This window comes from Bubalus bubalis, chromosome 5 (assembly GCF_019923935.1).
Source record: "Bubalus bubalis isolate 160015118507 breed Murrah chromosome 5, NDDB_SH_1, whole genome shotgun sequence".
Taxonomy (NCBI): domain Eukaryota; kingdom Metazoa; phylum Chordata; class Mammalia; order Artiodactyla; family Bovidae; genus Bubalus; species Bubalus bubalis.
The window spans coordinates 87,654,588-87,681,593 of NC_059161.1; the positions used below are offsets into that span (position 1 = coordinate 87,654,588).

At 44.3% G+C, this 27,006-nt stretch overlaps 1 protein-coding gene across 3 annotated transcripts in view; it reads left to right on the top strand.

Moving 5' to 3' along the window:
* Nucleotides 1–27,006, top strand: part of GRM5 (glutamate metabotropic receptor 5) — a 661,611-nt gene that overhangs the window by 573,930 nt on the left and 60,675 nt on the right. For all 3 annotated transcript variants that reach the window (XM_025286183.3, XM_025286182.3, XM_025286184.3), the window contains exon 8: nucleotides 5,583–6,522. In XM_025286183.3, coding sequence (XP_025141968.1) covers nucleotides 5,583–6,522 — 940 coding nt within the window. The remainder of the gene's footprint in view (nucleotides 1–5,582; nucleotides 6,523–27,006) is intronic.

Here is a 27,006-nt window from a genome sequence, read left to right on the forward strand (position 1 = left end):
TGGAGAAAAGGCCCAGTAATTCACAGAAGAATATAAGGAAGAGATTTAGGAAGAATAACAGGGCGTTCAGATGTTTGTAAACCAATGGAAAGTGGGGAGAGTAATCAATGAAAATCTAAATATATAATAATGTTAACAATATCTCAAGATTCTGAGATTGGATAGAACATGTCCTATGACAGGAATACAGCAATGGAAGGATACCACCCCTTGCTCAAAGGAATTATATGTAATAGTAGGGGAAGCAGGGGGCTTCCCAAGTGGCACTAGAGGTAAAGAACCCACCTGCCAATGAAGGAGACATAAGAGATGAAGTTTCACTCCTTGGGTCAGGAGGATCCCCTAGAGAAGGAAATGGCAACACATCCAGTTTTCTTGCCTGGAGAATTCCATGGACAGAGGAGCCTGGCAGGCTACAGTCCATGGGTTGCAAAGAGTTGGGCACAACTGAGGCAACTGAGGATGAGCATGAATAGGAAAACGGGTATATATGAGAGCAATATGCCATTAGGAAAGAGATCTGTAAAACTGAAGCTCAAAAATTTGTTCAAGTTCTTGGGTGAGGATTTAAGAAGGAAAAAGAAAAAAAAATTAAATTGTATTTTTAGAGGAGGGGTGTGGTGGGTCATCCAGGGAACCACTTTCCTTTGGACTCTGACATCCTTCCTTCCTTCTAGCTGATCTAGCTTATGTCTTCCCTGGCATGTCGTCTTCTGCTGCCATTCCTTCAGGTCAGTGTCACATCAGACTTGTAGGCTCCTCAGAACTCTAAATCTATATCCATGAATTTCCTGTTGATTACATTCATTTCCATGTCTCTAATTTCTACTCACAGATGATGCTTAAAGCTATACCTTCCACCCTGATCTCTCTCCTAAGCTTCTGCTTCTGTCTGCTCCACTGGTCATAAACATTTCAAATACAACACGTCCAAACTGGGACTAGATGTCATTCCTACAAACTGTGATCCTTTTCTTCCAACAGCCCTCTTCCAACCATTGGCTTGGTTGGAAGCCTCTATCCTGACCCTGCTATCTATCTACCTCATCATTTCTTTCAGTATTAGCCCTGAAATATCTTTACCAGCTGAATGTTCTCAGGACAGTGGCTTTTAGCTGTAACCCTATCACCCCTTGACAGTCCTATGTGATAGCTTTCTAACCATTTAGTTCACCTCTAGTCTCTACCCGCCATCCAGACCTCCTGAATTTCCAGTCTATCTTCCCCCTCCTACTATTCCTGGCCTTGAGATACTATAGTTGATGGAAAGCCTGAGGTAGGGTTAGGGAATTGTCATATAAGACATTCACATACTGGATGAGAAGTCAGCTTGATGATCTCTACGGTTGGGCTGCCAACCCAGGGCCAGTTGTACAGTCAATGAACTTTGTTGCTGTTGTTCAGTCGTTCAGTTGTGTCTCACTCTTTGTGACCCCATGGACTGCAGCGTGCCAGGCTTCCCTGCCCTTCACTCTCTCCCAGAGTTTGCTCAGTTTCATGTCCACTGAGTTGGTGTTGCAATCCAACCATCTCATTCTCTGTTGCCCCCTTCTCCTGTCCTCAATCTTTCCTAGCATGAGGATCTTTTCCAATGAATCAGCTGTTCGCATCAGGTGGCCAAAGTATTGGAGCTTCAGGTTCAGCATCAGTTCTTCCAGTGAATATTCAGGGTTGATTTCCTTTAGGACTGACTGGTTTGATTTCCTTGCTGTCCAAGGGACTCTCAAGAGTCTTCTCCAACACCACAGTCTGAAAGCATCAAGTCTTCAGTGCTCAGCCTTCTTTATGATCCAACTCTCACATCCATTATTGAGCCTTCTTATTAAAAAAAAAAAAATCCTTTGTCCCACCCTCTATGTACTGATTCAAAATCTCTTGAGTTTAGACTCTTGAGTTGTATTTTTCTAGACTCTCCCAGTGACTGTGATGCACATTCATTTTTGAAAACTCTAAGATCTTATCCAATTATAAGATTCAGTGATTATAACACTCTAATCAGAATCCAATTTGCTATTCCAAGAGAATAGCTTCAAAAGTATTTTGTGTAATGGCAGCATCATTAAACTCAACATAAAGTCTTTAGAGTGGTTCATGTCAAATGAAAACAAAAAACACTCATTTGAATGTATAAATTCTGACAAGTTTGTGAAAATAGCCACAACATATTAGAGGCATCCCTTATACACATTTCTTCCAACACATATCTAGTGGAGCTTTCTTTAGGTTCACACATGATGTTAATAGGTTGTACATGAAGAGTTCAAGAATATATTTGACATAAAAATAGTGGTGAATCTTATCATATAGAAAGCATTTAGTGATTAGTGTGATAATTACATTTATACAAAAACAGTTAAGATTCAGTAAAACAGTATGGGGTAACAAAAAGAAGCGAGTCAAGGGAAAGCCCTCTTTGTTGTTGTTTCATCACTAAGTCACGTCCAGCCCTTTGCTAGTCCATGGACTATAGCCCACTAGGTCCTGGATCCATGGGGTTTCTGAGGCAAGAGTATTGGAGTGCATTGCTATTTCCTTCTCCAGGAGATCTTCCCAAACCAGGGACTGAAACTGCGTCTCCCTCATTGGCAGGTGGAGTCTACCACTGAGCCATTAGGGATATATGTGTGTGTGTGTGTGTAATTATATAAATACAGTGATTCTCTTTAGCTAATGAAGGGATTCCTGCTTCATGTACCACATAATATCTTTCCTCTATAAGTAAATTACTATGGTCATTTAATAGCTCAGGACCTAGCAGGGGAAATAGACTCCTAGAGAATTAACTACAGTATATGATAAATTTCACTGTCATATCACTATTATCAACTGTTATGGAAGAATGATAGAGATGATTGGTTCCTATTTTCTTGTTGTAAAATAGTCTCTATGAGGAACAAATTTGTAAATATGAACCTTAGCCCTGTGGTATACTAAAGTTTCAGAAGCTGAATTCCTACATATAAACAGTGTATGTGAACATGGTTGCCTAAACTATGGATACAGGTATAGTCATTAGCGGGCATCCCTGGTGGCTCAGGTGGTAAAGAATCTGCTTTCAATTCAGGAGACCCAGGTTCGGTCTCTGGGTCGGAAGATCCCCTGGAGAAGGGAATGGCCCATTGCAATATTCTTGCCTGGAGAATTCCACGGACAGAGGCGCCTGACAGGCTACAGTCCAAGGGGTCACAAAGAGTCAGACATGGCTGAGCGACTAACACACATATTCATTAGCAATGAGATATGCATTTATTTATGATTCTATACACTATATAAAATAACTCATATTTTCTCTGGGCTATCCACACACACACTTTTTAAAGTTAAAAGCACAGGTGTTTTAAATAAGCATATATTTTCCCACAGAAACTATTTTGTAAAGTGTGCTGGGGATCCTAAGCTAACTCACAAAGCCTATTAAGCCCATAATGAATCTTATTAGAAACTAATAATACTATCTGAAACCTAAGATCTTGAAGAAAGAGACTGGCAAGTCAGAAATAAGGGAAAGGAAAAAGAATGTTTCCAGTCCTTTTTACAAGAGAGCTGCCCTTAAACATATTTTGAAAGAACCACACACTTCTTTGTCACTGTCAGGGAGAAAGAATTTTTCCTCTGCCCTTCTAGGTTCTTCTCGCTGGTCTAAGAATTAAATTGACACGAGACAACAAGAAGAGAAATCGAAGAGCTTAATAACCTGTAGACAGGGGAGAGACTCAGGAAAAATGAGGAACTCACCAAAATGGCCAAAGCCCTTACCTTAAATACCATCCTCAGTTAAAGACAAAAGATGTTAAGGGTGGTGACAGTCAGCAAGGGGAGAAAAAGCACAGCAGTAAGGGGAACAAAGGTCATTATGCAGATTTAAGTCTTTGCCTTCTCCACCAATTAGAATTTCTAGTGATATTGTTCAGCCTCCTCTTCTACACAGTGAGGGAGATCCCCTTACAAAAAGAAATTTCCCTTATAAGTGCAAACGTTTCTGACAAAAAGGCGTCTCCTATTTGGTTTTCAGAGTTTTTCCTTTGTCTGCAGTTTCTTAGAAAATAACCATCTTAAAATAATTGATATGTCAAAGAGACATATTTTGGGGCAGCAAATTCTGCGCCCCTATACCATCATTACATACTGTTACTGCTGCTTCCCTTAGCTCCAATTAACCACTGCAATTCAGTCACTTACTACAACACCCTTGACCATGGGATATAGGAAGTTATGCCTATATCAGTTAGGATCTGGTCTGGCTGCATTGTTGTTATTTAATCACTCAGTCATGTCTGACTCTTTTATGACCCCAAGGACTGTAGCCCAGCAGGCTCCTCTGTCCATGGGATTCTCCAGGCAAGAATACTGGAGTGGGTTGCCATTGCTCTCCTCCAGGGGATCTTCCCAAACCAGGGATCAAACCCCAGTCTCCTGAACTGCAGGCAGATTCTTTACCACTGAGCCATCAGAGAAAACCAACTCCTCTCCTGCTCACTCAATAAAGATATCTCAATTCTGTTTTAAAAATCTAATTGACAGGAATGATCCTTCTAAAGCAATGGTTCTCAACTCTGGCTGCACACTTAGAAGCCCTTGGAGTGCCTTTTAAAAATCCTGATGCCCAGGCCAGTGAAATCAGAAACTCTGGCAGTAAAACCTAAGCCACAGTATTCTTAAAAAATACCTAAGTGATTACAGTGTGTAGTCAAGCTTGAGAATCACTGTCCTAAAGACATTTTAAAAGAAGGCACGTAACCCAAATGTTGCCACATTGCTGTGTTTTTAGTGGTAGAGTCAAAGACAGCATAGATGGAACCAACATTGGTCATCCTGATGCCTTTACCTTTCACATACCATCTCATCCGCATAAACAGTCTATCATTTCAAATAGTTCTCAAATCTCTCTACACCTTTATCTCATCCAAAATCCACACAGCAATCCAAAGAATGTTTAAAACACACACACATGCAAATCTGACCACCTCATTCCTCTACTCTGCATAGATCCCTCCAATGACTTCCCATCGATCTAAGACTCTTTGCCTGGCAAGATCCCCTCCTGCCTACATCCCGGGCTTGTCTTGGGCCACTCATCACATTACTGTATGTGACCTCCTCCCATGCCCCCAAGGTCTTTCTGTACAATTGATTTGTTTGCCAAACCAACCAAATCCACAAACGAAGCCAAACCTCAGCGCTTGCATTTGCTCATTCCTGTTGAAGGAGGCTTCACTATCCGCAGATGGAGTCAAGATCCTTGCTGTGTGTCAACATGGCCCTTATCCCACCTGTGAGTCTTTAAAAGTGCCCCCCCCTCTTCCCCACCACGTTTGTTTGTTTGTTTAAGGGCAGGGAATATGTTCTTTATCATTTTGTTTTCAGAACCCAGAACAGCTCCTGTCACAGAGTATACATTTCATAATCTAAAGCTAAATATTTAATGACTGAATATCTGAGGAAAGGAGCAGTATGGGATACTGAAGTTTAAAGGGTCGACTGGAGACCAACTGAGAGAGGCACAAGCATCTGCTTGTACCTTAGCGCAGGTGACTCACATCCACATTTCTTCCCTCTTCTTCACTGTGTGTCTGTCTCTGCAGGTTGTGACTTGATTCCAGTGCAGTATCTCCGCTGGGGTGACCCCGAGCCCATCGCAGCCGTGGTGTTTGCCTGCCTCGGCCTGCTGGCCACCCTGTTTGTCACCGCGATCTTCATCATCTACCGAGACACGCCGGTAGTCAAGTCCTCCAGCAGGGAACTCTGCTACATTATCCTTGCCGGCATCTGCCTGGGCTACTTGTGTACCTTCTGCCTCATTGCAAAGCCCAAACAGATTTACTGCTACCTGCAAAGAATAGGCATTGGTCTCTCCCCAGCCATGAGCTACTCGGCTCTGGTCACCAAGACCAATCGGATTGCCAGGATCCTGGCTGGGAGCAAGAAGAAGATCTGTACCAAAAAGCCCCGATTCATGAGTGCCTGCGCCCAGCTGGTGATCGCATTCATCCTCATATGCATTCAGCTGGGCATCATCGTCGCCCTGTTTATCATGGAGCCTCCGGATATAATGCATGACTACCCAAGCATTCGAGAGGTCTACCTGATCTGTAATACCACCAACCTGGGGGTTGTCACCCCTCTGGGATACAACGGACTGCTGATCCTGAGCTGCACCTTTTACGCCTTCAAGACCAGAAACGTTCCGGCGAACTTCAACGAGGCCAAGTACATCGCCTTCACGATGTACACCACCTGCATCATTTGGCTGGCCTTTGTGCCCATCTACTTCGGCAGCAACTACAAGATCATCACCATGTGCTTCTCTGTCAGCCTCAGCGCCACGGTGGCGCTCGGCTGCATGTTCGTGCCCAAGGTGTACATCATCCTGGCCAAACCTGAGAGGAACGTGCGCAGCGCCTTCACCACATCCACCGTGGTTCGCATGCACGTGGGCGATGGCAAGTCCTCCTCGGCCGCCAGCAGGTCCAGCAGCCTGGTCAACCTGTGGAAGAGGAGGGGCTCCTCTGGGGAAACCCTAAGGTAAAGCCTGTGTGTGTGTGTGTGTGTGTGTGGGCGGGGGGGTTGGAGGCGGGGGGGGGCTGGCCTCTGTGGCCGAAGCAGTGGCCTTTGTTTCCTGGGGCTTTTATATGGAAAATAGCTGAGGAACTAAAACTAGGGGAGGCGGGGTGCTGGCTAAGAGTTTTGGACATCAGCCTTGAATGGTTTTCGCGGAAAGACTTGGATACGTACCTATAAGTGGATATGGGACCTAGTGACTTAAACTAAGCCTAGAAACTTAAAAGTTGAGATAAAAGGAAAAAAGCAAAGACTTAGGGCAAAGGGAAGTGAGGTCAGAAGGACTGGGAGGGCACAGCTAAGTCACTAAGGCAAGGCAGGGTGTCTGGGTCCTGAGGGGCACAGAGATCCACTGTGGACTAAATTCTGACTCACTAGAATGGAGCAGAAAAGAGTGTAGAGAGCAGAGCACCAAGAGCCTTACCTGTCTGCACTCACACGAGTCTGACTCTTTCCTGAGCCCAGACGAACCCTTGACTGCCTGTGCCACAGAGATGCAAGAATGTAGAATTGGTCTTTTCATTCTTAAGGGGCAACTTGAACTCCTGGGACATGTCTAAGGAGCTGAAAGGGGCAGAACAACAGAGTGGTTTTGCCTATAATCAGCCTTAACAAGCAACCAGTTCCCCACGCTCCCTACTGTCCCACCCCACCCACCAAGGTCAGTGTCCCAGGTAATAGTTTTTGGCCAACCCCCATCAGAAAAGAATCTGAAGCCAACAGCCAAGGCCACCCCTCTCCCCACCATATGAGGGACTAAAGTGCTTCAAAAGGCAATGAGATCATCTTAGTGGCTTGAGAACCATTTTGGAGGTGTCAAAAAGGCTACATAGACTGTTACTGGGAATAACATTTAAGAATATATCTCAAAAGAACCAGTCAGAATATCATCTGCTAACTCTTACAGAGATTTGAGAATTTTCTGAAAATCTGAATAGACAAGTGGGAGAGAAATACTTTTCAAATGGAAGATAAAAAGCTAAACACGAATCCTTGAACAATTCTCTTACCCCGTCATTTAGCCAGCATGAAAAGTCCTACTTTCCAGTCAGCTCTAATTCATCAAAGCCTGGATGACGGGTGATGTTAGTAAAGGTACTGTGTCTGCTGAGGACTAAAACAGATTTCACAAAATGCTTGGAGTTTATCCACACGGCCTAACTCATTTGCATTGTTACCTTGCCTCCTTGCCTCTTTCAATTCTCTTCTGATTCCTGTATGCCTCTCATCTCTTTCCGTGTATACTGTGAAAGGTATTCAACTAACTTGTAAGCCTTAGTAAAAATAACCTCTTCTACTTCAATAAATCCTGGAAATGCCATGGTCTATACACAGAAGACCTTCCATATATCTAACTTCAGGCATATTTTCCATCTACCTTCCTGACTCCACTCTCAAACATTCTTTTTCTGTAACTCTGCATGACCAGCCTTTTATTTTGTCTAAGAAAATGTATTTTTCCAAGCTTTCATTTTATCAGCTTTTCTTTAAACTTTCTCTTCAAATATAATCTTCCAGGGCATGCTGATAGATAAAAGAAACAGGTTGCTAGAGGGAAAGTTGTGAGTCTGTACCTAAGTACCCCAAAACTCACCGGGATAGGCTCCTTAGAGAGAGGATGCAGCAATGGTGACGAGCACTGACCTTGAAGCCAGCTTGTCCTGAGTTTGAACACTAGCACTGCCATTTCTTCTCTCTGAGCCTTAGTTTCTTCCTCTGCCATATTGAGATCCTATCACCTACCTCACAGGATTGTCAGGAGTGAAAGAAACAGTGTGTGCAAAGGCCAGGCAGACAGTAGACATGTTAGTGGAGGTAGCGGAGTGCAGAGCTGGGCAGCATGGGATTGAACAGCAGCAGCAGCACTCACCAGCTGTATGACCAACCATACGCAAGTTACTTGACCTCTCTATACCTCAATTTCCTCCTCTGATGAATGAAACACATATTACATATAGTCGTTATAAAACTAAATGAGTAAATATACGTAAGTCCTTGCCACACAGTAAGTACCAGGGACAGAGGAGCCTGGTGGGCTACAGTCCATGGGGTCACAAAGAGTCAGATACGACTTAGTGACTAAATGACAACAGCAAGTACTACTGAAGTGTTTGCTATTATTATTCAATTTGGTCGCTCAGTCGTGTCTGACTCTTTGCAACGCAGCACACCAGGCTTCCCTGTCCCTCACCAACTCCCAGAGCTTACTCAAACTCATGTCCATCAAGTTGGTGATGTCATCCAACCATCTCATCCTCTGTTGTCCCCTTCTCCTCCCACCTTCAATCTTTTCCAGACTCAGGGTCTTTTCCAATGAGTCAGTTCTTCCCATCAGGTGGCCAAAGTACTGGAGTTTCAGCTTCAGCATCAGTACTTCCAATGAATATTCAGGACTGATTTCTTTTAGGATGGACTAGTTGGATCTCCTTGCAGTCCAAGGGCCTCTCAAGAGTCTTCTCCAACACCACAGTTCAAAAGCATTGATTCTTCCATGCTCAGCTTTCTTTATAGCCCAACTCTTACATCCATACATGACTACTGGAAAAACCATAGCTTTGACTAGATGGACCTTTGTTGGCAAAGTAATGTCTCTGCTTTTTAATATGCTGTCTAGGTTGGTTATAGCTTTTCTTCCAAGGAGCAAGCATTTTTTAATTTCGTGGATGCAATTACCCTCTGCAGTGATTTTGGAGCCCCAAAATATAAAGTCCCTCACTGTTTCCATTGTTTCACCATCTATTTGCCATGAAGTTATGGGACCAGATGCCATGATCTTAGTTTTTTGAATGTTGAGTTTTAAGCCAGCTTTTCACTCTCCTCTTTCACTTTCATCCAGAGGCTCTTGAGTTCTTCTTCGCTTTCTGCCATAAGGGTGGTCCCATCTGCGTATCTAAGTTTATTGATATTTCTCCCAGCAATCTTTATTCCAGCTTTATTCCAATCTTTATTTCCAGCGAAATCCCAGCATTTCACATGATATATTTTGCATATAAGTTAAATAAGCAGGGTGACAACTAACAGCCTTTACGTACTCCTTTCCTGATTTGGAAGCAGTCTGTTGTTCTATGTCTAGTTCTAACTGTTGCTTCTTGACATGCATACAGATTTCTCAGGAGGCAGGTAAGGTGGTCTGGTTTTTCCATCTCTTCAAGAATTTTCCACAGTTTGTTGTGATCTACACAGTCAAAGGCTTTGGCATAATCAATGAAGCAGAAGTAGATGTTTTTCTGGAATTCTCCTGCTTTTTCTATGATCCAGCGGATGTTGGCAATTTGATTTCTGGTTCCTCTGCCTTTTCTAAATCCAGCTTGAACATCTGGAAGCTCTTGGTTCATGTACTGTTGAAGCCTGGCTTGGAGAATTTTCAGCATTACTTTGCTGGTGTGTACTAACTTAACAACTGTCCATCTTTTTCCACACCTGAAAGTGTCTATGCCGGGTATGCAATAAGGATGATCTTAACAAAGAGAGCATCATAAAAGGCAGGACAAACCTACAGATATATTGATTATATAGCCTGGGCCTGATCGAGTATCTGTTTTCACCTTGTCCAGCTGTATGCCCAACTAAAGAGCACAGCCTTTGCAGGGTAAGCTTGGAGTGGAGGCCTTGTCTACCTTGTTCATCACTGTGCCTCCAGTGCCTAGAAGTACTGAGAAGGGTGCTTGACACATAGATGACACTCAGCAATCATCGTTGGTATGTCTGTTGAATGAATGGACTGGAGAAAGTAGTAATGTGGTAGCTATTTTTTGCTTGTCTTCAAGTGTTCACACTACTGCCCCCTAGTGGTTCTTTCATAAGATCAAGTCTGCAGTGATCTGTATTACAGACACCCTCTGCGCTCACTCCTGGGGTCATCAGTTTCTGCTCAAGACTGGGATCATTAATCCCATCCACAGATCTCATGTTTTGCTATAATTCTAACGGAGAAGGCAATGACATCCCACTCCAGTACTCTTGCCTGGAAAATCCCATGGATGGAGGAGCCTAGTGGGCTACAGTCCATGGGGTTGCTAAGAGTCGGACACGACTGAAGCGACTTAGCAGCAGTAGCAGCAGCAACATTCCTCTAGTAATATTAAATTACTGTTTTCAACTATCTCATTTCTAATGGCAACATAAGCAACAAAATTCACTGATAATGCTAAGGCATGCACACATCCTAAATTGCTTGAGTCGTATCTGACTCTTGAGACCCCATGGATTGTCACCCACCAGGCTCCTCTGTCCATGGGATTTTGCACGCAAGAATACTGGAGTGGGTTGCCATGCCCTCCTCTAGGGGATCAAACCCACATCTCTTTCTTGCCTACGTTGGTTCTTTACCATGGTGCCACCTGATAGTCCATACAAAATAGGAGTTCTCAAGATTTGGGGCAGTATTTTAACTTGTTTCCCCTATGGGGTCATGTAGTTATTCATGATTAGATTTTGTAGTCAGTACATCTGGGTATTAGAATATCAAAGAAGTTACAGAGGGAACTTTGGCTAGTGTTGGCTTTTCTGTATGCAGTGTTGGCAACTGCTGGTCTGTCTATGTGATTATAGCTGAGATAGGCTACACTCTGATTATATAGAAACTTCTTTCTGCCATTAACCAAGATATTCAGGCTGGAACCTGCTTTTGACATATAGAAGATGAAAGATAAGAGAAAGCTAGCATACCCTTGCATCACATATATTCCACAGCAACTCCCCGTTTTGAAGCTATAATACTAAGAAATAAATTAGATCCTAATTAAAATTCTTCTTATAGCACTTCCCTGGTGGGTCAGTGGTAAAGCATCCACCTGCTAATGCAGGGACATGGGTTCCATCCCTGGGTTGGGAAGATCCCCTGGAGAAGGGAATGGCTACCCACTCCAGTATTTTTGCCTGGGAAATTCCATGGACAGAGGAGACTGGTGGGCTACAGTCCATGGGGCCACAAAGAGTTGGACACGACTTAGCAACTAAACAACAACAAAAATTCCTCTATACCTACCATGAGCCCTCGAACTAAGTATTCCTTCTCTGTGGTCCAAAATCAAGATGTTCAGAACACTGTAGACATAACTGCTCGTGTATGGATTTCTGTCTCCTTTTATAGCTTTCTAGAGGCCAGTGTATATCACCTTACCTGTCACTCTGGAGCTTATTTAAAGGCAAACAAGTGGACTTGGGTGCTCCAAATATTTTCACATTTTAGTTTGAATTACCTTCATTAGTTGCGCTTCTCCAGTTTGCATCCTGTAATATGCCAATGGGCCCACTACTGGGATCTAGGATGAACTTAACAGTGTAACCTAAGTCTGTGGATGTCAGTCTCTGGGGAGAAGCTGCCATGCCTGCCTGGCTCTGCTCCCCTCTATGTGGTGTATGGAGAGGCAGGCTGCTGTAAACCCGCACTGGGTGCCATAAACCCATCCTGGGTGCCGTAAACCCGCACTGGCTGCCCTAAACCTGATCTGACTGCCGTAAACCCACACTGGCTGCCGTAAACCCGGACTGGTTGCTGTAAATCTGCACTGGGTGCGGGCCCACTCTCTGAAAAGCTTTATACGTGTCTTCCACATTTCATGGCAGATGGTGAGGGCTCCGTTTTAAAACAGGACACTAACTGCCTAATTTAAAATGAGAAATATTAATAACTTCTGAGGTTATAGTGACTACATTTCCAAAGGTTAGTCCATCCTTTGTGTGAATTTGAACAAGGTCTGCTTCCTCACCTGTGAAATGGTATTACAGTGTTGTGAGGAGTGGCCGAATTCATATGTATTAAATGCTTCCTAGGAACACAAGGAAACCACTCAATAGATGGTAGATAATTTAGAAGAGTGTTCAGCTGCAAGTAAACTTGCTTTTCAGAGACTTACATGACTTGTTTGCTTTTCACTTCCACGTGTTACAAAAAGTATGCAGATAGACTGTTCCTGGCATTCCTCCAGTGCTCACCTATGCCGGAGGCAACTTCCTCAGGCATCTTATGTGCGAGAGCTCCATGCATGGCACCCCCTTATGAGGGAAAGCAGTATTCTTCTAAGAGTCCCCTAAGAATTGCCTTTCAGTCTTATTGGCCCAGACTGTCTCATATAATAGATACCCCTAGCTGCAAGAGAGTGTAAGAAAGCATGCATTTCATTTAGTTTTCACATCTTCTATTATGGAAACTGAAAGGGGGGGAGGAGATGTCAGGTGCTTTTTGGATACTCAAAGAGTAGTGTCTGCCATGGACAGTGGCAGCACTTAGCAGTTTAGCAGTAGTAGTAATACTCATGGGCTTCCCAGGTGGCTCAGTAATAAAGAATCCGCCTGCCAATGCAGGAGATGCGGGTTCAATCCCTGAGTCAGGAAGATCCCCTTGCAGGAGAAAATGGCAACCCACTCCAGTATTTTTGCCTGGGAAATCCCATTGACAGAGGAGCCTGGTGGGCTACATCCATGGGGTCACAAAAGTCAGACATGACTGAGCATACACACACACACACACACACACACACACACACACAGAGTAATACTAATAGAATTGTCTAGCAGCCACAGAATACTTTGGCCACCTGATTGATGCAAAGAGCTGACTCACTGGAAAAGACCTTGATGCTGGGAAACATTTGAAGGCTGGAGGAGAAGGGGGCAAAAGAGGATGAGATGTTTGGATGGCATCATTGACTCAATGGACATGAGTCTGAGCAAACTCCAGGAGACAGTGAAGGATGAGGAAGCCTGGCGTGCTGCAATCTGTGGGGTCGTGAAGAGTCGGACACAACTGAGTGATTGAGCAACAACAACACAAAATGTTTAAAGTAGAAGCAATAATTATTCCCATTTTTCAAATGAAGGGTTTGAGGTCCAGAGTGGGTAGAACACTTGCCCATAGTCTCATGACTAGTAAGTTATGGAGCAGGTTTTTACTCAGGCCTTAGCTTTTTGGCTTTGGAGCAGAGCATTTCCCAGAATATATTCTTTGGTAAGCTAGTGTCACAAACTGTTCCTTGAAAAAAAATGTATTTGGTCAAACAAACTTGAAAAAACTCTATTACTGGAGATAAACACCAAGAAGCCTTGCAGTGTGTACACCAATCATTCATTTGTGAATTCTTTTCCAACTCTTCCCAAGCTCGCTGAGCATAACACTACTTTTTCAAGTAACTCTCCTAATGTTCTGGAGAGTTGATATTACAAGCAGGATTCTCTTTGGAAACCATCACCATAGCCAAAAAAGAAGAAACAGTTCAGGGGGCCTGAAGAATAGTTCCTATCTTCAGTGAGAAGGAGGCTAGAAAGAGCCAATTCTACCTCCGATCATGGAGAGAATCACTTTTGTTTTCTGAACACTGAAGGGAAGCACAGAGCCTAATTCTAACAGATTGAAAAGTTTCCTGAGAAGTTAAATAGGCTCATCCTAGAGCACAAAAAACAAAAGTGCCTGGAGTCAGTCATTCAGTTCACTGAAATAGCAAGGGGAGATTTTTACTTAAAAGAGAGTGAGTCACTACAGATTTTTTTTTTTATATATATAGAAATGTATTATTTGTGCCATCAATGTATAGAGGTCCCTGTGATTAACATTTTGGTTCTAGACCTTAATTTTCTAGCACGACATGGTGAGCGTCAAATCACTGTCAAGAAGATAATGCCATGCTTCTGTTTAGGGCCTTCACTTCAGCTGCAAATTGGCAAATGAACACAAAGCCAGTTCTGACCTAAATAAAGCATTGAGTTTGATGAGTCTAAAGTTCTAGCCCTTCAACAGTCAGAAATGCCAGGGTCACGGGGCTGAGATTGTGAGCAGCGGTGGGCCTTTTGTGGCTAAATCAATGGCAGAGGCCTAGAGCCCTAAATGATAAATTTTCTCAGAAGGTAAAACCCTCCCCGGGGATTCTGGTCAGGTGGCAGAGACATTAGCATTGTCTCCACCTTAATTTTAGAAACTATCATTTGCCACTTTTGTTTTAATTAACTAATTAACTTTGGTCTAATTAACATTGTCATGAAGGCCCACTTTAGGCTATTTTCTAAAGCAACTGGCTAAGCCCTTTCACATTCATCGCCCGAATTACAATCTGCCCGAAAAACTGGCTCTCTTGTGTGAATTCCAATATATCCAACTATTAGAGCTTTGAAGATTTCCAATTGCTTAGATTTCATTAAGTGGTGATTCGTCTTGATGAAGTGATTTGCATGCTAATTGTCCCTCTCTAGAATTGTCTGCCTCTTCCTTCTCTCTCTCCAAATCTTTTTTATCTTCCAAGGCCTAGGTTCCTCAATGAAACTCTATGAGATTAAACTACCTCTTAGACTTTCCCTCATCTGGCCTCAGAACATTTAGCTTGCTTTCCTCACGCCTTCTTCATTTATTATTTATTCACAAGCAGTTACTGAGAACTGAGGATTGCCAGGCACTGTGCTAGGTCCTGGGGATCTGAGGGTTATTTGGTGTATGTACACAATAGTTTCACAACCTAGCTAATGAGATATTAAAAGTATCTGGATTAACATATACACACTATATAAAACAGATAACCAACAAGTAGCTACTGCATAGCACAGGGAACTCTACTCAATGTTTTGTAATAACCAACAACAGAAAAGAATCTGAAAAGGTACATACACATATATATTTTTAAGAGGTACATGTGTGTGTGCTAAGTTGCTCAGGTGGACTCTTTGTGACCCCATGGACTGTAGACCACCAGGCTTCTCTGTTCATGGTATTTCCCAGGCAAAGATACTAGAGTGAGTTGCTATTTCCTCCTCCTGGGGATCTTCCCAACTCAGGGGTCAAACCCACATCTCTTATGTCTCCTGCATTGGCAGGGAGATTCTTTACCACTAGCATCACCTGAGAGCCCTGGGCGAATGTAATTCAGGTGACTATTATATCTACTACTGTGGGCAAGAATCCCTTAGAAGAAATAGTGTAGCTCTCATTGTCAACAGAAGAGCCTGAAATGCAGTAATTGGGAGTGATCTCAAAAATGACAGATGAAATTGGTGCATTTCCAAGGCAAATTATTCAATATCACAGTAATCCAAGTCTATGCCCCAACCACTAATGCTAAAGAAGCTGAAATTGAACAGTTCTATGAAGACCTAAAAGACCTTCTAGAACTAACACAAAATGAGATGTCCTTTCCATCTTAGGGGACTGGAATGCGAAAGTAGGAAGTCAAGAGATACGTGGAGTAGTAGGAAGTTTTGCCTTGGAGTACAAAATGAGGCAGGCAAAGACTAACAGAATTTTGCCAAGAGAACGCACTGGTCCTAGCAAACACCCTCTTCCAACAGCACAAGACTCTACACATGGACATCATGAGACAGACAACACCGAAATCAGACTGATTATATTCTCTGCAGCCAAAGATTGAGAAGCTCTATGGAGTCAGCAAAAATAAGACCTGGAGTTGACTGTTGCTCAGATCATGAACTCTTTACTGCAAAATTCAGACTTAAATTGAATAAAATAGGGAAAGGCATTTATCTATGATATAAATCAAATCTGCTATGATTATACAGTGGAAGTAACAAATAGTTTCAAGGGATTAGATCTGATAGACAAAGTGCCTGAAGAACTAAGGATGGAGATCTATAACATTGTACAGAAGGCAGTGACCAGAATCATTTAAAAGAAAAAGAAATGCAAGAAGGCAAAATGGTTGTCAGAGGAGACCCTACAAATAGCTGAGAAAAAAAGAGACGCAAAAGGCAAGGAAGAGAGGGAAAGATATATTCAACTGAATGCAAAGTTCCAAAGAATAGCAAGGAGAGTTAAGAAAGCCTTCTTAAGGGAACAATGCAAATAAATAAGAGGAAAACAATAAAATGGGAAAGACTAGAGATTTCTTCAAGAAAATTGGAGATGCCAAGGAAATATTTCATGCAAAGATGGGGACAATAAAGGACAGAAAGAGCAAGAACCTAACAGAAGCAGAAGAGATTAAGAAGAGGTGGAAAGAATAAACAGAAAAACTGTTTGTTTGTTTTTTAAAAAAGGTCTTAATGACATGGATAACCACAATGGTGTGGTCACTCACCTAGAATCAATATCCTGAAGTATGAAGCCAAGTGAGCCTTAGGAAGCATTACTAAAAACAAAGCTAGTGGAAGTGATGGAATTCCAGCTGAACTATTTTAAATCCTTAAAACGATGCTGTTAAAGTGTTGCACTCAATATGCCAGCAAATATGAAAAACTCAGCAGTGGCCACAGGACTGGAAAAGGTCAGTTTTCATTCCAATTCCAAAGAAGGGCAATGCCAAAGCATGTTAAGACTACTGCACAACTGCACTCATTTCACACGCTAGCAAGGTAATGCTCAAAATCCTTCAAGCTAGGCTTCAATTGTATGTGAACCAAGAACTTTCAGATGTATGAACTGGATTTTAGAAAAGGCAGAGAAACAAGAGATCAAATTGCCAGCATCTGCTGGATCATATAAAAAGCAAGGGAATTCCAGAATAATATCTACTTCTGCTTCATTGACTATATTAAAGCCCCCAAGAACTTTCAGATGTATGAACTGGATTTTAGAAAAGGCAGAGAAACAAGAGATCAAATTGCCAGCATCTGCTGGATCATATAAAAAGCAAGGGAATTCCAGAATAATATCTACTTCTGCTTCATTGACTATATTAAAGCCTTTGACTGTGTGGATCACAACAAACTGTGGAAAATTCTTCAAGAGATGGGAATACCAGGCCACCTTATCTACCTCCTGAGAAACGTGTATGCAGGTCAATAAACAACAGAACCAGACATGGAACAATGGACAGGTTCAAAATTGGGAAAGGAGGACTTCAAGGCTGTATATTGTCACCCTGCCTATTTAACTTCTATGCAGGTACATCATGTGAAATACCAGGCTAGATGAATCCCAAGCTGGAATCAAGATTGCCGGGAGAAATATCAATAACCTCAGAAATGCAGATGATACTACCCTAATGGCAGAAAGCAAAGAGGAACAAAAGAGATTTTTGTTGAGGGTGAGGAGAGTGAAAAAGCTGGCTTAAAATTCAACATTCAAAAAACTAAGACCATGACATCCTGTCCCATCACTTCATGAAAACAGAAGGGGAAAAAAGGGTAACAATGGCAGATTTTATTTTCTTTGGCTTCAAAATCACTGTGGATGATGAATGCAGTCATGAAATTAAAAGAAAAGCTATGGCAAACCTAGACAGCATATTAAAAAGCACATATCACTTTGCTGACAAAGATCTGTCTAGTCAAAACTATGGTTTTTTCCAGTATTCAAGTATGGATGTGAGAGTTGCACTATAAAGAAAGCTGAGCACCAAAGAATTGATGCTTTCGAACTGCAGTGCTGGACAAGACTTCTGCAAATCCCTTTGACTTCAAGGAGATCAAACCAGTCAAATCCTAAAGGAAATCAATATTTCCTGAATATTCATTAGAAGAAGTGATGCTGAAGCTGAAACTGTAAAACTTTGGCCACCTCACGCGAAGAGCCAACTCACTGGAAAAGACCCTGATGCAGGGGAATATTGAAGGCTCAGAGAAGGGGACAACAGAGGATGAGATGGTTAGATGGAATCACCAACTCAATGGACATGAGTTTGAGCAAACTCCGGTAGTTGGTGATGGACAGGGAGGCCTGGCGTGCTGCAGTCCGTGGGGTTGCAAAGAGTCAGACATGACTGAGCAACTGAACTGAGTAGACTGAAGTTTAGTAAAGGGATACAGGATACTTATTAAGAATCTACAAGGGACTAGAGGGGCCCAAATGTAGAAGCAGTAAATTGTACATGTTAAGGATTAGCAAAACTTTTCAAAGGAACCAATTCAAATGATAAAAATTATTTAAACATTTCAATGTCTACTTAGATGTCCTCAGGACTTCTTTATTGGCTAAGATAGGACAGAGAAGAGCTCTCTCTTCCTGGAAGGGAAGGCCCCTGATAATATGACAACCCCTTCCCTGGCCATCCTTGCATCTCGTCCCTCCCTGCTTGATTTTCCATACCAACCTGCTCACAAGTTTCCAGCTTTCAGGCCTCTATCAAGGTGGCTCCATTGGTATTGAATAGACCTGGCCCACTCACCTTCAGCTCTCACTTGGCCAACTCAGACCCATTTTTAACATCATTTCTACTGGAAATTCTGTCCTGACCATCTGGGACATTACAGGGGCATTAGGTCTCTCTCTTCACAGTCCACATGAGCTTCTCCCTACACAGAATTTATCATCTTTGTTGTTATGACCAGCTTAACTGTGACCCTCTTACCCTCATGCACATGTGCACATGTACACACATACACACAATGCCATGGATTTACTCAGCACAGGAGCCACGTCTTACTCTTTTTCTGTGTAGTCGACACCCAGCACAGTACCAGACACATAGTCAGCGTGCAAACATACTTGCTAAATGAATGGATGAATGGCTGGATGGATGGACAGATAACAAAAAATGATGTCTGAGCTACACTGGCATTTGACAGTGAAAAAAGAAGGACTAAAGATAGTGGATAATTGCATTTATTGAGCACTTGCTATGGGTCAGGTACTGCTCTGAACCCCTTACAAGTATTAACTCTTCTAACCTTTTTTGTACAGATGAGGAAACTGAGGCAAGCAGAGGTGAATTTATCTGCTCGCATCCATACAGACTAAGTAGGAGAAAGGGAGGCTAGTTTCAGAGCCCATGCGTGTTAACTGCTAAATGGATATTCCCCATTCCAGGTCTTATACACTGTGGCCTCAACTTAGGAAAAACAAGACCGCATGGGCGTGGAAAAGGACTCTCCTCTGAGGAGTCTCCCTGAGCACTGTTCCCTGGTTCTTTTCTGTACTGTATTTTCTGGATGTGGTTATACCTTCAGCTGAGCCTGACATGATTTACTTTTATGCTGCATATGAATAATGTACACAGAGGCCTGTGAGATAAAATCTGAACTTTAAGGGTTGCCTGAAATCTTCTCGATGAGTGGTGATGTTAAAATTTCTGTATAGATTCTGCTTGTGAGGGAAAAAAATCTGGCTGACCCATTTTTACTACTTATTATGCTTATTAATAATATCATTTTATTATAACAAGGATAATGAGGATTTATACTACTTTCATGTATAATAATAGTTCTCCTTCCTCTCCTCCTTTCTCCCCCCACCCTCCTCCTTTTGCTCTGTCTAATCTCATATAAGGGCTTCCCAGGTGGCTCAGTATAAAGCATCCACCTGCCAATTCAGAAGACACAGATGTGGGTTCAATCCCTGGTTTAGAAAGATCCCCTGGAGAAGGGGATAGCAACCCACTCAGAATTCTTGCCTGGGAAATCCCATGGACAGAGGAGCTTGGAGGGCTACAGGCCCTGGGGTTGCGAAGAGTCAGCCACGACTGAGCACACACGCACACAATCTCATATAAGAGCTCATGAAACAGGCAAAGAATCCTGATGTTTCCTACCTTGGTCCAGTTCAGTTTAATTCCAACCAGTGTTTTTAAAGTAATCCCTTAATACCAGGCACATTGCTGAGTTCTAGCTAGGAGTATAAAGATAAATAAGACACAAACTCTGACCTTAGGAGCAGCTCACAGAGTAGTGAGGAAGACCAACCCATACACAAATAATTAATTTTTATAGTATATGAATAAGGGGCCTCCCTGGTGACTCAGGTAAAGCATCTGTCTGCAGTTTGGGAGAGCGGGGTTCAATCTCTGGGTTGGAAAGATTCCCTGGAGAAGGAAATGGCTACCCACTCCAGTATTCCTGCCTGGAAAATCCCACGGACAGAGGAGCCTGGTGGGCTACAGTCCATGGGGTCGCAAAGAATCGAACACGACTTCACTTTCACTTTCATGAAGTAATAAAGGAAAGAATGCACACAGAAGCAGAGGTCACTAAGGGCACTTTGGCCAACCTGAAGGTCTCGGGAAGGCTTCCTAGAAGGGTGTTTACCTGGGTTGAATCCCGATGGATGGAAGATGAGACAAGTCAGGTGAAAACCAAGGCACACACTGTTCTGGGCAAGAGTATGAATGAGAGCCCAGAGGTTTGAGCCGAGCGTTGCGTGCAGGGACTCAGAGGGTGTGAAACATGGGCCAACGCTTTATAGGAAGTGGGCTGGAGAGGTGTAGCCGGAGGAACTCTCTGCCAACCACCTCCCTGCTCTCTCGATTTCCTTCCAACAACCTCTTTGTTTAACACCCACTTCATTTCTTTTTATACTTTTATTTATTGACCTGTTTTATTTTTGGTTGCTCTGGGTCTTTGTTGCCGTGCGTGGCCTTTCTCTAGTTGCCGCAAGTGGGGGCCACGCTCTAGCTGCAGTGCACAGTCTTCTCACTCTGGTGGGTTCTCTTCTTGTGGACCATGGGCTCTAGGGTGCGGGCTCAGTAGTTGGGGTGCCAGGCTTAGTTACCCCACAGTATGTGGGATCTTTCCGGACTGAGGATCGAACCCATGTCCCCTGCGCTGGTAGGTGGAATCTTAACCACTGGACCACCAGGGAAGTACCTAACACCCACCTTAGATATCCACTTTCCTCGCAGCCACATTCCAACGTCAACTTGATGCCTCCCACCCTTTTTCTCTACTAGACAACAGACAGATTCATTTATGCTTCTAAATACTGATTACTAGTGATCTCAGTTCAGTTCAGTCACTCAGTCGTGGCTGACTCTTTGTGACTCCAAGGTCTGCAGCACGCCAGGCTTTCCCGTCCATCACCAACTCCCAGAGCTTACTCAAACTCATGTCCATTGAGTCAGTGATGCCATCCAACCGTCTCATTCTCTGTCGTCCCCTTCTCCCCCACCTTCAGTCTTTCCTAGCATTGGAGTCTTTTCCAATGAATCAGCTCTTCGCATCAGGTGGCCCAAGTATTGGAGTTTCAGCTTCAGCATCAGTCCTTCCAATGAATATTCAGGACTGATTTCCTGCTTCATCCTTTATGTAGCAAACACTTATTGTGCAACTGCTTTGCTATAGACACTGTGCCAGGCACTTTGACACACATTGTCCCATTGGGTCTTCACACAGTATTATATAATAGAAAGCATCCCCATCCACGGGTAAGAAAACATAGTAAACTGAGATGTGTACAGATGCTGCTGCTGCTGCTGCTAAGTCGCTTCAGTCGTGTCCGACTCTGTGTGACCCCACAGACAGCAGCCCAGCAGGCTCCCCCATCCCTGGGATTCTCCAGGCAAGAATAATAAGTAGTAAGTTTTGGATTCAAACCCAAGTCCATAGACTTTCATTTTTTTTCATTCTAATATGAATTAAACATTCATTTTCTCAACCATGTATCCCATGTCACTGTTGTTCATAAATAAGGGCACTGTGAACATATTTCTGTCACATAAAATATCCATATTTTGATTCTGATTTTACACCCAGGGAAATGGCCCCAAAGGTGACCTTTTTTGATACAGAGACAGATCAGCTGAGGTGACGTCATGCAACAAGGTAGCCTTTGGTGCCACTTACCTTCCAACTTGGCAGAAGCAGTGTGCTGTGGGGAAGTGAGCCTGGTCAGCAAGGACATGGATTCCAGTCCTGGCGGCTCTGCCGTGTCCGAGCTGGGGTCTTAGCCAGAGCCTCTGGCTGGTGAGGACAGTAACACACACCACTCTCTGCATTAAGCTCACAGGGTCACTGAGAGCATGACATGGAGTGCGTCCAGGTTCATGAGATGAGACCCCTCATCATGGGGCCCTCTCAGCTCCTGTTGACCCCATACACAGCTCTGGGAACATGATATGAGGAGGCTCCATAACGTCACTCTTTGGGAAAGTTACTGAACTAGAAATGTCTGACCATGTAAATCTGGCCTGGATGTGTGTGCTCCGTCGCTTCAGTCGTGTCCAACTCTTTGCAACCCCGTGGACTGTAGCCCACCAGGCTCCTCTGTCCATGGGATTCTCCAGGCGAGAATACTGAAGTGCGTTGCCATTTCCTTCTCCAGGGAATCATCCCAACCCGCAGACTGAACCCAAGTGTCTTAGGTCCTCTGCACCGGCAGGCCGGTTCTTTACCACTAGCACCACGTAGGAGGCCCAAACCTGGCCTGATCAATCTGGTCAATCACTGCTATATCCTGGGGGCTCCTCCCCCCCACATTTCCATCATATTCCGAAGTAGTGCATTAAGAGATTTCCATTAAACTACCTTTGTAGAAGTCAGGTTTGCCTCAGAGTTTCAAGGTGACTTGTAGGAATTAGCCATTTTTGTCATTCTCCTTGTGGTGTTGGTAATGCATTTATGCTTCTTCATGAAAAAAACAAAATTGACTTTTAACCTGGCCTAGAACACGCAGCTTCACTTCACCTAATGTACAGAAACGAGATGACAAACCCCTGTGGTGAATTGTATACCTAACATAATATGAAGCTCTGTTTGGTGAGGCAAATGCATGCTCACATTATTCACTTATGTTTAACCAAAAAAGAAAAAGCAGCGGAAGCAAAGAGTTACCGCCTCCCTGATAGGCACAAGGGAGCCGCCCGGCTGGCTCTGGGGCCCACAATGGATACCCCAGGTGGTGGGAGCTGCCAGAGAGCTCTCTCTGCTGAGTTAAAATGGCAGAGCCCAAAATGCAAACTAATCACTCTGTTTTCTCCGATCTGTTATTCACATGGCTGTTTAAACTGGAGAGAAAAAGAGAGACCCTGAGTTGGGAAACAAACAGATGGGGCAGTGACCTTCCTCTTCCAAAAAACAGACAATGACTGAAAACAAAGCATGGTAAACCCAAAGAAGCTGCCGGGAAAGATAAGGCAAGGTAGGATCCACGTCTGTTAAGCAAGTCTCAACCACCATTGAGAGATAATAGTGGTCGATATCATGAACATGCTGCCGACACAGGCCTCATGCTTTGAAAACCACCAACTTCCATATGCTAAGCTCACAGCGACCACATGAAGTAGATAGTATTATATTTTTATTCTCTGTTTTAAAAGTGAGAGAACTCAAGTGCAAAGAGGTTGTTTTGTCCAACATGGCACAGCTGTTAAGGGAAACGGATGGTATTCAAACCCAGGGTCCTCTGAATCTAAACACCATGTTTTTTCTACAACAGCATCACTGGTAAATCCTGAAGAGGATATACAAGTGGGTAACTGCCCCCCTTTCCTGTCTGCCCCCCGTTAGGACTTTTGCTCTGTGGACTCATGAAACTCTAAGAGGCTGGCTATTGGCTAGAGCCTTCAGCATATGCTCTGCTCTCCACATACGTGGTAAAGGCCACAGCAGTTTCAGAAACGACCCTAACATGCTCCTCCTCTGTCTGCCTGCTTCTGACGGTGGGGCCTCCCCACGTGCCCCCCGGTGCCAGTGTCCAACATCAGGAGCCACTCCTCTGCACACAGGTCTAGATACACAAGTGCCTCAGTGCCAGCTGGGGGCTGTGGTTAGCTAGCGAGAGTGTGAACAGGCCTTGAGGCACACACTGGCCAGAATCCCAGGGTGTAATCACCACATAACACTGCCAGAGCAACAGGAGTAAAAGCCGACAAGCGAAGACACTTTCTTCAGGCTCAGATGGCACGGGTAGACCAAGGGAGACACGGAGTGCTACAGTATCAGTGTGGATGCCCGCTGTGATGGGCAGAATAATGATTCCCAAACATGGTAACGCCCCATTCCCTGGAACCTGTCAGTATGCTATCTCCCATGGCAAACAGACTTTGAGGATGTGCCTATGTTCAAGATATTGAGACGAGATTATCCTGAATTATCCAAGTGGGCCCAGTGTAATCACAAGGGTCCTTATTGGAACTGGTGGTAAAGCACGTCCCTACCAATGCAGGAGGCACAAGAGATGCTGTTTCATTCCCTGGGTCAGGAAGATCCCCTGGAGGAGGGCATGGCAACCCACTCCAGTATTCTTGCCCGGAGAATCCCATGGTCAGACGAGCCTGGCGAGCTACAGTCCACAGGGTTGTAAAGGGTCGGACATGACAGTACACAGGCTTACAAAAGGAAGGCAGGGATATCAGAGTTGGAGAGAACTGAAGATGCTGACTTAAAGGATGGAGGAAGGGCCTAGAGGGCAAGGCAGCCTCTAGAAGCTGGAAAGGCAAGGACATGGATCATCCTCTAGAGACTCAGGAGGAATGAGGTCCTCATGATTTTAACTTAATGGAAGCCCTATTGGACTCCTGATCTATAGAACTGTAAGATAATAAATTTAAGTCATTAAGTTTGTGGTCATTCATTATAGAAGGAAGAGAAAACACACACCTTCTGTAAGATTGGGGGCACAAACACCCCCCAAAAGATACCCTGATTCAACCAGAGAGGAGATTTTCATCTTTACACAGAACTCCTGTGCGGTTCCATAACATTCTCCAAGGTTTTATTCTGGTTCAGTGTGAGACACACACACACACACACACACACACACACACACACACACACACACACACAACTAAAGATCACTGAGACAAGACCATTTTCTTATTCATCCCTAGGTTGAATTATTCAGTCCCCAGGTTTCTCATCATCTCTAGCAGAAACTCGGTAAATGGTTACTGTGGTCACAGAGGAAATAAAAGGAAATCAAGCCCTACTGAGCCCTGACTTTGCCCCCCTGAGTATCCACAGGGCCCACTGTGCTACCCTTCCATCTCAGCCTCTCCCGAGGTTATGTCCTGTCCATGGTACTCCAGATCCCAGCGGAGTCCTGGTCAGCAGCTGAGGGGAGCAGCGCCCACTTGACTCACTGGGGCAAGCCTGGCACCACGGACAGTGTGCTCCGACCCAGACAGACACACGGTGACATTGCAGGGGCATCTGAGGGAAACGAGGGGTGACCTGAGTCCAGAGTGACCACAGACACGTCTCATAGGAACTCTCCCGCCACCGGGCACAGCCAAGTGTGCAGCCCCTCACTGGAAGGATGGGCCTGGGCGAAGCAGGCTCTGCTCCTCTGGGCACAGAGCTGGCGGCTGCCAGGGTAGCACATGGAGAACCCAGTGTTCCAGCCCGCAAGCAGACTAGCAAGCCCTTTTCCCTTTCAATAGTTCACTAATGAAAAACTAAGGAAAAATCGATTCCAACCTCCACTCACAACTGGAGTCTAACTCCAGGATTTGTTTTAATCTAAAGGATGTTTGCAATATCTGAGGATACTTGAGAAAAACTGAGAACACTGACTTCAGTGGAGAGCTTGCAGACACCTGGGCAGAATGCTAATGTGCCGAACGGGAGCCAAGCGGATACGGACTTCGGGCATCTGGCCTGTCTCTTTCACCTTCAAACTCCAGATCCCTGCATCAAGGCACAGGTTATCTAATTTCCCCTTGGACATTTCCAGAGGCTTCTGTTTAATTGTATTCACTGTGCAGACACTGCTTTGTGACTGCTTCTCCAGGGAAAACCATGCCAGACAGGGCGCGAGCTAGCAGACAGCCTCTAAACTCCAGGGCATCTCTAACCGTCCTGAGAAATGCTGCTGAAGGACCAGACTCTGGGTGTCAGCTGCTTACAGACACCCCCCTTCTCTCCTTCTTACTCTCCCTGCAACCTTCATCCCCACCCCCTGCAGTCAGTGGACCAGGACCTTCGCCTGCACTGGGTGCCAGGAGGGAGGCTGGGCATCTAAGAAGGGACAGCATGTTTCTGCTGTAGGAGTTCTCACCTTCTGTACCAGGGAAAAGGAACCGCCACCGTACAAAGAGCCTGATGCACGGAGCCAGACGCTAACTCTTGTGGAAGCGCTGCTAACAGCAGATGTTCTGACTCCTGGCTGTACCAACTGAAGGACATTCCTCATACTAACATGCTCATTTCTTCATCATTGTGGCTATCATATTTCTATACCCACAAAGTAATATAGCATATAAAAGCTGGGGGGGGGGGGAAATCAACATTATTTCCTAGCACACGAATGCCAGATTTTTATAATATGCCTATTATTCTCACACATCACAGAGGAGCCTTGCCTAAATATTCTCCTGCCGCTCACTTTTCCACCAGATCAGATCAGTCACTCAGTCATGTCCGACTCTTTTCGACCCCATGAATCACAGCACACCAGGCCTCCCTGTCCATCACCAACTCCCGGAGTTTACTCAGACTCACGTCCATCAAGTCAGTGATGCCATCCAGCCATCTCATCCTCTGTCGTCCCCTTCTCCTCCTGCCCCCAATCCCTCCCAGCATCAGTCTTTTCCAATGAGTCAACTCCTCGCATGAGGTGGCCGAAGTACTGGAGTTTCAGCTTCAGCATCATTCCTTCCAAAGAAATCCCAGGGCTGATCTCCTTCAGAATGGACTGGTCGGATCTCCTTGCAGTCCAAGGGACTCTCAAGAGTCTTATCCAACACCACAGTTCAAAAGCATCGATTCTTCGGCGCTCAGCCTTCTTCACAGTCCAACTCTCACATCCATACATGACCACAGGAAAAACCATAGCCTTGACTAGACAAACCTTTGTTGGCAAAGTAATGTCTCTGCTTTTGAATATGCTATCTAGGTTGGTCATAACTTTCCTTCCAAGGA